Source organism: Clinocottus analis, unplaced genomic scaffold (assembly GCF_023055335.1).
Source record: "Clinocottus analis isolate CAN_PGR_092001 unplaced genomic scaffold, fCliAna1.0.p SCAF_24, whole genome shotgun sequence".
Lineage (NCBI taxonomy): Eukaryota > Metazoa > Chordata > Actinopteri > Perciformes > Cottidae > Clinocottus > Clinocottus analis.
The window spans coordinates 47,501-60,661 of NW_027175976.1; the positions used below are offsets into that span (position 1 = coordinate 47,501).

General features: G+C 43.9%; 2 protein-coding genes across 5 annotated transcripts in view; both read right to left on the bottom strand.

Annotated features, from left to right (window-relative positions):
* Nucleotides 1-1,111, bottom strand: part of lrrfip1b (leucine rich repeat (in FLII) interacting protein 1b) — a 9,575-nt gene extending 8,464 nt beyond the window's left edge. For all 4 annotated transcript variants that reach the window (XM_068591080.1, XM_068591079.1, XM_068591078.1 and 1 more), the window contains exon 1: nucleotides 220-1,111. In XM_068591080.1, coding sequence (XP_068447181.1) covers nucleotides 220-309 — 90 coding nt within the window. In that variant the 5' untranslated portion in view covers nucleotides 310-1,111. The remainder of the gene's footprint in view (nucleotides 1-219) is intronic.
* Nucleotides 1,112-2,031: 920 nt separating this feature from the next.
* Nucleotides 2,032-12,015, bottom strand: mlpha (melanophilin a). The gene is made up of 14 exons (XM_068590921.1): nucleotides 11,906-12,015; nucleotides 8,351-8,572; nucleotides 6,408-6,520; nucleotides 6,130-6,171; nucleotides 5,967-6,025; nucleotides 5,787-5,876; nucleotides 5,536-5,632; nucleotides 4,727-4,920; nucleotides 4,551-4,631; nucleotides 4,260-4,469; nucleotides 2,897-3,055; nucleotides 2,564-2,620; nucleotides 2,201-2,243; nucleotides 2,032-2,081 (listed from the first exon to the last, which is right to left on the bottom strand). The coding sequence occupies exons 1-14, from the start codon at nucleotides 12,013-12,015 to the stop codon at nucleotides 2,041-2,043; spliced, it is 1,518 nt and encodes a 505-aa protein (XP_068447022.1). The 3' UTR covers nucleotides 2,032-2,040.
* Between the last annotated feature and the right edge of the window lie 1,146 nt (nucleotides 12,016-13,161).

Genomic DNA, 13,161 nt, shown 5'->3' on the forward strand with positions numbered 1-13,161 from the left:
AAAGCTGGTTCCTGCGGTATGAGGACAACATGACGGGCAGGGAGAGGCTTCTGGTCCACACACACATTTTCTATTTATTTGTTTATATTTATGTACAATAAAATATTTAAAATAAGAGTAAATAACAACTAACAATGAAAATAACAATAATGAGAAATGCACAGCATAGTATTAATTAACGATGCTCTTGTTTTATTGCTCATAACTCCTATTATTCACCTCTCGTGCGATCTGGCTGAGCGCGTCGTCCTCGGCGCTCAGCTTCTCCTGGTTCGGGATCCTCTTCCGGCCCGGTCCCTGGGTCCCCATGGTGCAGGAGCGGGTTCTACCTGGAGCCGAATTTTCCACGGAGGTCTCCTCTCGTCCGCCACATGCAGGTCGTGGACTCTGCACCGGGACTCGAACCCAAAAAAAAGCTTTGAGTTTTGAAACGGGGGTTTGCTGATGCTGCCGTCGGCGGGGTGAAGTCAGCGTCTCCCGGCATTCAGGAGGTTATTACCGGGGGCCGAAGTGTCCACAAAGCTCTAATGTCCTCTACGAGATCCCACAGTTCAAATAGAATTCATTAAAATACAAACACAAAGCAGTAAGGAGTTAAAACCGGCGTTTTTCTGACGCAGTTCGGCGGTCACCTTCTCTGTGTTCGCGCTGCTTAAACCCGCATCGTTTTGGAGGCGCTCACCGGGAGCCGAGTAATCCACAGCCGTCTCCTGTAATCCAGAAGCGGACTCACTCGGTGGTCAGACGCGGGAACACGTCGCGGGAAGAGGTTCGGGATTAAAACCGGTGTTTTCCTGACGCTGTCCTGCGGTCGGAGGACGTGCGGAGCGGCTGCGGGCCGAGCTGCCTCACCATGCTCATCCTCAACCGGAACAACCGGAAAAGAACAAAAAAACACGCAAAACCACCGGGTGGTGTTGTTGTTGTTGCTGTTGACGCTGTGCTTGCCCGTTGCCACCGGTCACGTTGCACAAACCAGTCGGTGAACCGGTAAAGTCCCTAATCCGCCACTGACGGTTTAAACTCGTAGTCCCTGAAGTAAACAAGGGTTGTGAGGTGGGCCGGTACCGGACCCTGAACGCATCCCGACGCCTGAATCCGCAGTGTGACAGAAGACCTACGAGACTCTTATTGTGGTGGGGTCCAGACCGGATGTACAATCAATCAAGCTTTAAACGTTATATATATATATATATATATATATATATATATATATATATATATATATATATATATATATATATATATATATATATATATATATATATATATATATATATATACACACACACACACCTATATGTCAATACAAATTAATCCTGAAATTATTGATCTGAAATCCTCTAATAATTAATACATTATTACTTTAATTTGGAATCAGCAAAACATTTTTATTCAATATTTGCAGACTTCAGATAAAAGCGATCACTGATGACATTTCATAAACACGTCCATCACTCAACACATTTATCAATAATAAGTTCAGAACATTTGTTTTAATCAGGAAAGATTAAAAGTAATAAACAGCTGATTATTTGAACTCTGTGGAAGGTCAAGAGTGGACAAATATAAAGATTTAAAAAATAGTCAAATATCTAAATTTTAAATGAACTAAAAATTCAAATAATTCTGTTGATTAAATTCTCAACATTTTATAAGATTTTTTATATTTTTATATTGTCAAAAACATTTTCAAATTCAATTCTCAATTTTCACAGATTAATGTTTTTCAAAAATATTTTAGGGATTATACATTTAATCCTTAAAATATGTTTTTATGAAAATAGTATTTTAGTTAGAAAAAAATACATAGCATGAATTATTATTCATATTTATGAATTGTATCAGAATTTTAAACATTTAGTTTTGTTTCCAGATGATTTTGACAGAAAGATCAGAATGAATAATCTGAACGGTGAATTATTGTTAATCTCAGCATTTACACAGAAAAACATTTTCAAAAGAGTTTTATGAATCTGATGATTAATCAGAAAAATAAACAACAATAAACCAGAAAAAAATATTGTTTGAGTTTCAGGTTCAGTAGATGTTTGACTTCCACTGCGCTCCGTTACTGCCCTCTGTCAACAACAACAACAACAACAACAACAACAACAACATCAGTTAACGGTTGCATGACAGCGATAACTTTAATAAACTATAAATATTCACGAGATTCTGTTTGTGAAGGAAAACTTACTGGAAAACTCTTGAGATGATTTTTTCCTCTGAGATCCAGAAATCTGTTGAATTAAAAGAAACATCTTTAAAAACAATAAAATGTTAAACTTTCCACAGTTATTAAGAAAAATAACGAAATATCATAAAATAATATTAGCTTGTTGTAATTAAAGTTACACAAGACATATTTTGTAATTGTAATATAATTATCATGATGAAAAATATGTATATTTTTATAAAATAGACATGTATATCATTTTCATTAAAAAAAAAACAGCTGTTGGATATTTGACTTCATTTTTAGAATAAAGTTGAATTTAAAGAAAACAGAAACAAATATTTTGTTTCTGTTATGTTTGAATTCTGTAAAATTCAAACAAACCTTCTTCTTTGATCCCGCAGCGTTCAGAGCGGCGATCTTACTCTCGATGTCCGACACCTGCGAGAAAAACACCCACGTCACATCACGACATCCCATAATAACATCCCATGATAACATCCCATAATAACATCCCATAATAACATCCCATAATAACATCCCATGATAACATCCCAGATTAATAACATCCCGTAATAACAACCCAGATTAATAACATCCCGTAATAACATCCCAGATTAATACCATCCCAGATTAATAAAATCCCATAATAACATCCCAGATTAATGCCATCCCATAATGACATCCCAGAATGTAAAAGGGGGTGTGTTCCCGCACCTCGCTCTCGGCGCTCTGGACCCTGGTGGCCGTCATGGAGACCACGTCCTCCAGCTCCGACAGCTCAGACTCCGCCCCCCCAAAGCGCGTCTTGGCGCTGCGCTCCAGTCGCTGCAGCTTCGTCTCCAGCGCGAACGACTGACCGGCCGCCATGTACACCTGCAGGGACGACACACACCTGAGCCCCCAGACCAGCACACACCTGAGACCCCAGACCAGCACACGCCTGAGCCCCCAGACCAGGACCGGGGCCCCCAAACCGGGCCTGGGTATCACTGACCGAAGACTGGGGTCATCTGAGAAGGTTTCTCATAAATAACAAGATAGTTTTAACATATTTAATGAGATAGTTTCAGGAGGTTCCAGTCTGCCCCACGTGGACCAGTGCTCCCAGTATGTGGTCCAGATCCCCGGCCCTGGTGGTGACACACACACACACACACACACACAGACACACACAGCAGCCGGGGTGGTAAAGCCAGTCCAGACGTCTCTTCATGCTTCAGACGAGGCGGGAGGGTTGGGCTCAGTTTGACCTTCACACACAAAGAGGTTGAGGGACAACGAGGCGTGCAGGTCACGTATGAAGCTTACATTTTCCTCAAGTTCCCTGAACGCATCATCTGCCTGCTTAACGTCAGTCCCTACTAAGTGGGCTCTGTCGACCGGCTCTGAGAGGCCGTACTCGACCATTGCGTTTTCTGTGGCATTAATGGTTCTCAGGACCTCAGTGGTGAGGTCACAGAGGGCGGCAGCAGTCGATCTCTGAAAGCCATGTAGAGGGACAGATGTTAACAGCTGCACAACAACACCTGATCCTGCAGCAGCTACCTGCTCCGACCCGGCTCCTGAACTACGCCCTCAAGCAACGAGACCGCGTGATGGTCACGGATATTAAAACAGGGACATGAACAGGGGTCTCCTGGGTGAACGTCGCTCACCATATCAGTCTAGTTTTATGAATATGATCAGAAGACATTAGATCCATGTAAGAAGAAAAAAAAGGTTGCGTTGCAAACGCAGACTTGAGGAGGTCAGAGTCTACGAGTCCTTTGAGCCTTCGGTTGGTGCAACACCACAGAAGAAGACGTGCTGCAGGTGTCCGGATCCCGGCAGGTAGCTGCTGACCTTCACATTTCCACAACCTGCTGAACGGTTAGCAGCTAACGGTTAGTAGCTAACGCGGGACGCAGCCTGTTAGCGAGGAGGACTCAAACTTCCCTCATTCATTCCTGTCGGACTTTGACCGGACGTCTATACATGTTTTTGGGGAGAAGCTGAGCCGTGGAAGCATGCGCCACAGGGGGGGCCCTGTGGTCCAGGGCCTCCCTGCTGGAGCCCCTGGACGTGACCTCCCTCCTACCTTCTGGGCCTCGGTGGGCGCCTCGTCACTGGACGAGCTCAGCTCTTTGTCCTTCGGGCGGTCCTGGCCGCCCCGGACGCCGGCCAGACTTTTACCGGCAGACTTCTTTCTGGCCTCCTCGTCCGACGACGGGTTCTTGTCGCTCAGGTTCCCCGCCAGCTCGCTCAGCTTCCTCCTCAGCTTCTCCTCCTCGTTGTGGCCGGACGGAGTCTGCAGAGGACGCGGATGTATGGATGAGAATCTCGTGACAACATGGCCGACTCAAGAGGAGACTCGTGGACGTGTTTCCACCTCGTCGCCGGGCGTGATCTTCTCCTCCAGGCGGTTCAGCAGACTCTCGATGGCCGACATACGTTTGTTCAGCTCGTTCATCTGATGCAGTCAAAGAAGAGGTCACAGGTGAGCACAACCTTCCACGAGGGTCCAGGTATTCACTCGGGGATCGGTGATTGGTGGCTTGTACTTACGGGCGGGGCTTGGCCCAGGTTCTCCTGGGACGAGGCCCTGCTGTTCCTGCGGCGGTGGGGCGGCTGCAGGTACACGGGGGGGCACCTGGGGTAGTCATCCTCATCAGAGGTGTCCAGGTACTGCTGCCGGGCCACCGAGGAGCTGATCCGAGACAGAGAGCGAGCCCGGACCATCCGGCTGTCTCCGTTGTCATCTGACAACACAGGTAAACACACACAGGTATGTAGAGACAGGTGAACACACACAGGTGAACACACTCAGGTATGTAGAGACAGGTGAACACACTCAGGTGAACACACTCAGGTATGTAGAGACAGGTGAACACACTCAGGTATGTAGAGACAGGTGAACACACTCAGGTATGTAGAGACAGGTGAACACACTCAGGTATGTAGAGACAGGTGAACACACTCAGGTGAACACACTCAGGTATGTAGAGACAGGTGAACACACTCAGGTATGTAGAGACAGGTGAACACACTCAGGTGAACACACTCAGGTATGTAGAGACAGGTGAACACACTCAGGTATGTAGAGACAGGTGAACACACACAGGTGAACACACACAGGTATATAGAGACAGGTGAACACACTCAGGTGAACACACACAGGTATAGAGAGACAGGTGAACACACTCAGGTGAACACACTCATATATATATATAAAGGTATTTAATATATTAAGGTATATAATATATATAAAGGTATATAATATATTAAGGTATTTACCTCACACATGCTTCACATTACCTCGTAACCACAAGTGTGTGCTTCTCTGTGTACTCTGTGTGTACTGTGTGTACTTGTACCAGGTCTCATGGCGTATCGGTCCAGACTCTTCCTGCGGTTGGCTCGCTGGTTGAAGTCGTAGTCCACTTCATTCCTGTAGCCTCGGTCCTCCAGAATCTGACCCACAAAACACCTTCATTCACCTGGGAGCTCTCTGACGTCCTCTATATACATTATGTATATATATATATATATATATATATATATATATATATATATATATATATATATATATATATATATATATATATATATATATAAAATATCGTACTTGTATAGACGGCCGGCGTGAATATGGGAAATATTCCTCTGGGTCGAAGTCCAGTGGATGAACGGAGAGCAGACGTTTGCTCTTCCTCATCTAAAGAGGAGAAGAAGAACTGAAGAGTCCGAACCTGCAGCCTCACGGCGGATTGAACTCAGGAGGTTTTTAGTTTGAGTCTCATGTTACCACTTTGTAGCGCTGGACCTCGGCTTCCCCGTAGTCGTCCTCCATCCCATTATATACATCTACAGGTACAAATACCATACTTACACCCAGCTCGATGACCAGGTAACCACCACTGCATTGTTATTAGTTCAGCGTGTCATGTTTCTGGATGTGGACTCACTGCTGCGAACATCTGGCATACTCTGAGTGTCATCATCACGACCGGCTGGAGATGAAACACAAGAGGGTCATTCACCATCAATATGTAAACAAACATAGAGAAATAAACAAGTCAATAAAAAGTGAATATCTGTTGTTTCTTGTTCAACTTAGAACAGGCTGAACATCTGGAGGAAGTCAGCTGGTGTGTGAAAGCCTCAGTGTGACTGATCTCAGATCAGAAACCAGCTGACAGTCAGCTGACCATGTGACCTCAGAGTCGAGTGATGACATCATCCTCACCGTCTCCGTTCAGCCTCTTGTACAGCGACCTCATCACCTTCGCGCTGCCGAAGCGCTTGAAGCGATTCCTGACGTTGTCGTGGTACCAACCCACGGTCCCGATCTTCAGCACCCTGCCGGAGGACACGCACACACTCCATTAGTACACGCACACACTCCATTAGTACACACACACACTCCATTAGTACACGCACACACTCCATTAGTACACGCACACACTCCATTAGTACACACACACTCCATTAGTACACGCACACACTCCATTAGTACACGCACACACTCCATTAGTACACGCACACACTCCATTAGTACACGCACACACTCCATTAGTACACGCACACACTCCATTAGTACACACACACTCCATTAGTACACGCACACACTCCATTAGTACACGCACACACTCCATTAGTACACGCACACACTCCATTAGTACACACACACTCCATTAGTACACGCACACTCCATTAGTACACACACACACTCCATTAGTACACGCACACACTCCATTAGTACACGCACACACTCCATTAGTACACACACACACTCCATTAGTACACGCACACACTCCATTAGTACACACACACACTCCATTAGTACACGCACACACTCCATTAGTACACGCACACTCCATTAGTACACACACACACTCCATTAGTACACGCACACACTCCATTAGTACACACACACACTCCATTAGTACACGCACACACTCCATTAGTACACGCACACTCCATTAGTACACACACACACTCCATTAGTACACGCACACACTCCATTAGTACACGCACACACTCCATTAGTACACACACACACTCCATTAGTACACGCACACACTCCATTAGTACACGCACACACTCCATTAGTACACGCACACACTCCATTGGTACACGCACACACTCCATTAGTACACGCACACACTCCATTAGTACACGCGCTCACTCCATTAGTACACGCGCACACTCCATTAGTACACCCGCACACTCCATTAGTACACGCACACACTCCATTAGTACACACACACACTCCATTAGTACACACACACACTCCATTAGTACACGCACACACTCCATTAGTACACGCGCACACTCCATTAGTACACGCACACACTCCATTAGTACACACACACACTCCATTAGTACACACACACACTCCATTAGTACACGCACACTCCATTAGTACACGCACACACTCCATTAGTACACACACACACTCCATTAGTACACGCACACACTCCATTAGTACACGCACACACTCCATTAGTACACGCACACACTCCATTAGTACACGCACACACTCCATTAGTACACGCACACACTCCATTAGTACACACACACACTCCATTAGTACACACACACTCCATTAGTACACGCACACACTCCATTAGTACACGCACACACTCCATTAGTACACGCACACACTCCATTAGTACACACACACACTCCATTAGTACACACACACTCCATTAGTACACGCACACACTCCATTAGTACACGCACACACTCCATTAGTACACGCACACTCCATTAGTACATGCACACACTCCATTAGTACACACACACACACTCCATTAGTACACGCACACACTCCATTAGTACACACACACACTCCATTAGTACACACACACACTCCATTAGTACACACACACACTCCATTAGTACACACACACTCCATTAGTACCCGCATACACTTCACTAGTACACGCACACACTCCACGAGTACATAAACATACTTCACGAGTACACACATAGTCATAAGTACATGCACATACAGCAGTACAGCAAATAATTCATTGCTAGTCATTCTTCATTATTTCAGCTAATACTTCATTATTACACAGATAAAACATATTATACCCAGAAGAAACTTCATGTGTCCCCATGAGGACATGCACTACCAGACCTGATCTCACCTGCGCCGTCACCTGTCTGCGAGAGTCTCACCTGGTCATGCGGCAGTTGTCGCACACCCAGCCGTGCTCCTTCTTGTTGTAGCGGCTGCAGGACTTGCAGGTGAACATGTGGCAGTCCAGACACTGACGCTTGCTGTTGACCAGGAACTTGAAGGGCTGCAGGCAGCGGATGCAGTGAGACTCGGACAGCTGACTCTGAGAACCCAGCAGTTCTCGCTTCGTGTCCTCCTTCTCGATTTTAGTCTTCAAATCACTACGACGGCCAGAGAGGAGACAGAGGAAGAGCTACCACGATATGTAACAACAGGAAGTACCACCATGACATGTAACAGGAAGTACCACCACGATATGTAACAACAGGAAGTACCACCATGACATGTAACAGGAAGTACCACCACGATATGTAACAACAGGAAGTACCACCATGACATGTAACAGGAAGTACCACCACGATATGTAACAACAGGAAGTACCACCACGATATGTAACAACAGGAAGTACCACCACGATATGTAACAACAGGAAGTACCACCACGATATGTAACAACAGGAAGCACCACCATGATATGTAACAACAGGAAGTACCACCACGATATGTAACAACAGGAAGTACCACCATGATATGTAACAACAGGAAGTACCACCATGACATGTAACAACAGGAAGTACCACCATGACATGTAACAGGAAGTACCACCACGATATGTAACAACAGGAAGTACCACCACGATATGTAACAACAGGAAGTACCACCACGATATGTAACAACAGGAAGTACCACCATGATATGTAACAACAGGAAGTACCACCATGACATGTAACAACAGGAAGTACCACCATGATATGTAACAACAGGAAGTACCACCATGACATGTAACAACAGGAAGTACCACCATGACATGTAACAACAGGAAGTACCACCACGATATGTAACAACAGGAAGTACCACCACGATATGTAACAACAGGAAGTACCACCATGATATGTAACAACAGGAAGTACCACCATGATATGTAACAACAGGAAGTACCACCATGATATGTAACAACAGGAAGTACCACCACGATATGTAACAACAGGAAGTACCACCATGATATGTAACAACAGGAAGTACCACCATGATATGTAACAACATGAAGTACCACCATGACATGTAACAACAGGAAGTACCACCATGACATGTAACAACAGGAAGTACCACCATGACATGTAACAACAGGAAGTACCACCATGATATGTAACAACAGGAAGTACCACCACGACATGTAACAACAGGAAGTACCACCATGACATGTAACAACAGGAAGTACCACCATGACATGTAACAACAGGAAGTACCACCATGACATGTAACAACAGGAAGTACCACCATGACATGTAACAACAGGAAGTACCACCACGATATGTAACAACAGGAAGTACCACCACGATATGTAACAACAGGAAGTACCACCATGATATGTAACAACAGGAAGTACCACCATGATATGTAACAACAGGAAGTACCACCATGATATGTAACAACAGGAAGTACCACCACGATATGTAACAACAGGAAGTACCACCATGATATGTAACAACAGGAAGTACCACCACGACATGCAACAACAGGAAGTACCACCATGACATGTAACAACAGGAAGTACCACCATGATATGTAACAACAGGAAGTACCACCACGACATGTAACAACAGGAAGTACCACCATGACATGTAACAACAGGAAGTACCACCATGATATGTAACAACAGGAAGTACCACCATGATATGTAACAACAGCAAGTACCACCATGATATGTAACAACAGGAAGTACCACCATGACATGTAACAACAGGAAGTACCACCATGACATGTAACAACAGGAAGTACCACCATGATATGTAACAACAGGAAGTACCACCATGACATGTAACAACAGGAAGTACCACCATGACATGTAACAACAGGAAGTACCACCATGACATGTAACAACAGGAAGTACCACCATGATATGTAACAACAGGAAGTACCACCATGACATGTAACAACAGGAAGTACCACCATGATATGTAACAACAGGAAGTACCACCATGACATGTAACAACAGGAAGTACCACCATGATATGTAACAACAGGAAGTACCACCATGACATGTAACAACAGGAAGTACCACCATGATATGTAACAACAGGAAGTACCACCATGACATGTAACAACAGGAAGTACCACCATGATATGTAACAACAGGAAGTACCACCACGACATGTAACAACAGGAAGTACCACCATGACATGTAACAACAGGAAGTACCACCATGACATGTAACAACAGGAAGTACCACCATGATATGTAACAACAGGAAGTACCACCACGACATGTAACAACAGGAAGTACCACCATGACATGTAACAACATGAAGTACCACCATGATATGTAACAACAGGAAGTACCACCATGACATGTAACAACAGGAAGTACCACCATGATATGTAACAACAGGAAGTACCACCATGACATGTAACAACAGGAAGTACCACCATGATATGTAACAACAGGAAGTACCACCATGACATGTAACAACAGGAAGTACCACCATGATATGTAACAACAGGAAGTACCACCACGACATGTAACAACAGGAAGTACCACCATGACATGTAACAACAGGAAGTACCACCATGACATGTAACAACAGGAAGTACCACCATGACATGTAACAACAGGAAGTACCACCATGACATGTAACAACAGCAAGTACCACCATGATATGTAACAGGAAGTTTCACCTACCAGAACTACAGTAGAACTACTACTATAACTACAGTACTTCTACTACTATAACTACAGTACTTCTCCTTCCAGTACGACAGTACATTTTCAGATGCAGTGTCACGTTGATGTAACAGTGTAATTATTTGAGATGAGATGTTTATGAGTGCATGACGTCTTCACAGTGAACATCAGATGATGAGTCTTCATGAGGAGAGCCTCCCCTGACGGAGGCTCTGGGTTTGCCCAGGGGGCTGCTGGGAGTTGCAGTCTCTGGTGTGGAACACAGAGCGTCTTTGTGAGCTTCCTGTTGCCTCTCGCCGTGTGACCCAGCTGTGATCGCCTGCTGCAACAACCACGTCTTTCACGCTCACATTCCTGCAGACTGCACGAGAACCAGCCCACCCACCAGCACTCTGACCAGACACTCGATGTACTTCAACACACACACACACACACATGTGTGTATACACACACACACATACATATATATATATATATATATATATATATATATATATATATATATATATATATATATATATATATATATATATATATATATATATATACATATATATATATATATATATATATATATATACATATATATATATATACATATATATATATATATATATATATATATATATATATATATATATATATATATATATATATATATATATACACACACACACATTGAAATATGTAAAAGCCCCACATGTTAGATTTACACTTGAGATGATGACAATAGACATGAGAGAAATGTAAAAAGAAGTCTGAATATAATAACTATAGTAAATATAATAACTTAAGATGAAGACGTGTCCTTACCCGAGTCGCTCCTCTTCGTTCTTTCGGAGGTTGAAGTCTCGTTGGATCACATCCCAGACGTGTTTGGCCTCTTCGTCCGTCAGACGAGACAGATCCAGTTTACGCTCCATGACCCTGAAATGAGATGGAGATTCATAACAACATGTATATTATCAGCAGTGACGCGTGGAGTTCCTCAGGGTCCTGCTGTTGGTCTTCTGTATTTTATGTTTACATGTCAGTCATATTTTTCTGAGAAAATAAAAAAAGACGAGGAATGGTCGTGTTCTTCTGGACATGGTGAGCTTCAAACAGAAGCTTTCCTGTGTGGCACCTGCAGGCCACCGTAGCTCTCTGCACCAGGTGAGCCGCTCCATGAGCAGGTAACCAGTTCAGAGGAAGATTCTTTTGCTTCTGTCATGACGCTCATTCATGAAGTCCTGACCAGGTGACAGGATGAAGGGATGAACCAGAACGAGATGTTCTCTCTGCTCCTCCACACAGATTCAAGTGATCACGCTGAGTCTTTATAAAACTTATCAAACACCTTTAAAGTCTCATCAAACTGCATTTTGACTGATTTTTCCAAATGAAATGAACCAGTTGAAATAAGCAACGTGTGTGGATGGAGTTGCGTTGCCGTTGGTTGTTGACACCACACCCTGATGACTTCACAGGAAAACATCCCAGAAAGTTATTCTGCTGAACATGAACTTTAAAACCACCAAATCACTGAAACCTTCACAATAAAGTCTGGATTTAAACAACGTTCTTCTCTCCATGGTCAATACTGAGCAGCAGAAGAACATACAACATATTATATCAATTCTCTTAGTCATCGAGTTAATAGCACACATTTTAAATTCAACATTTTGCAAATCAAACAATAAATAACAAATATCAAATAACAAAGATGACACAAAAACAACCGTGTGTGCTTTTGTTTCATCGACACAAAACAGACTAAAACATTATGTTTTAAATGAATAATTAAAAAGAATGAACTCACCGTGTGTTGGTGTGTTCACGCTGCTGAGGGACGAGAACTGAGCCTGAAACGCAGAGAATCAGCTGATCACAAGACGACCGTCCTCCTGACAACACCACACACACACACACACACACACACACACACATAGACACACACACACATAGACACACACACACACACACACACACACACACACACACACGCACACACATAGACACACACACACACACACACACACACACATAGACACACACACACACACACACATAGACACACACACACACAC

Excerpts from the sequence above, each read along its gene's own strand:
- mlpha (XM_068590921.1), bottom strand. The coding sequence starts at position 12,015 with ATGGAGCGTAAACTGGATCTGTCTCGTCTGACGGACGAAGAGGCCAAA. Across the intron at positions 6,026-6,129 it reads GAGTATGCCAGATGTTCGCA|ATGTATATAATGGGATGGAG; the intron begins GCAGTGAGTCCA and ends TTGTACCTGTAG. Across the intron at positions 5,633-5,786 it reads CACGCCGGCCGTCTATACAA|ATTCTGGAGGACCGAGGCTA; the intron begins GTACGATATTTT and ends TTTGTGGGTCAG.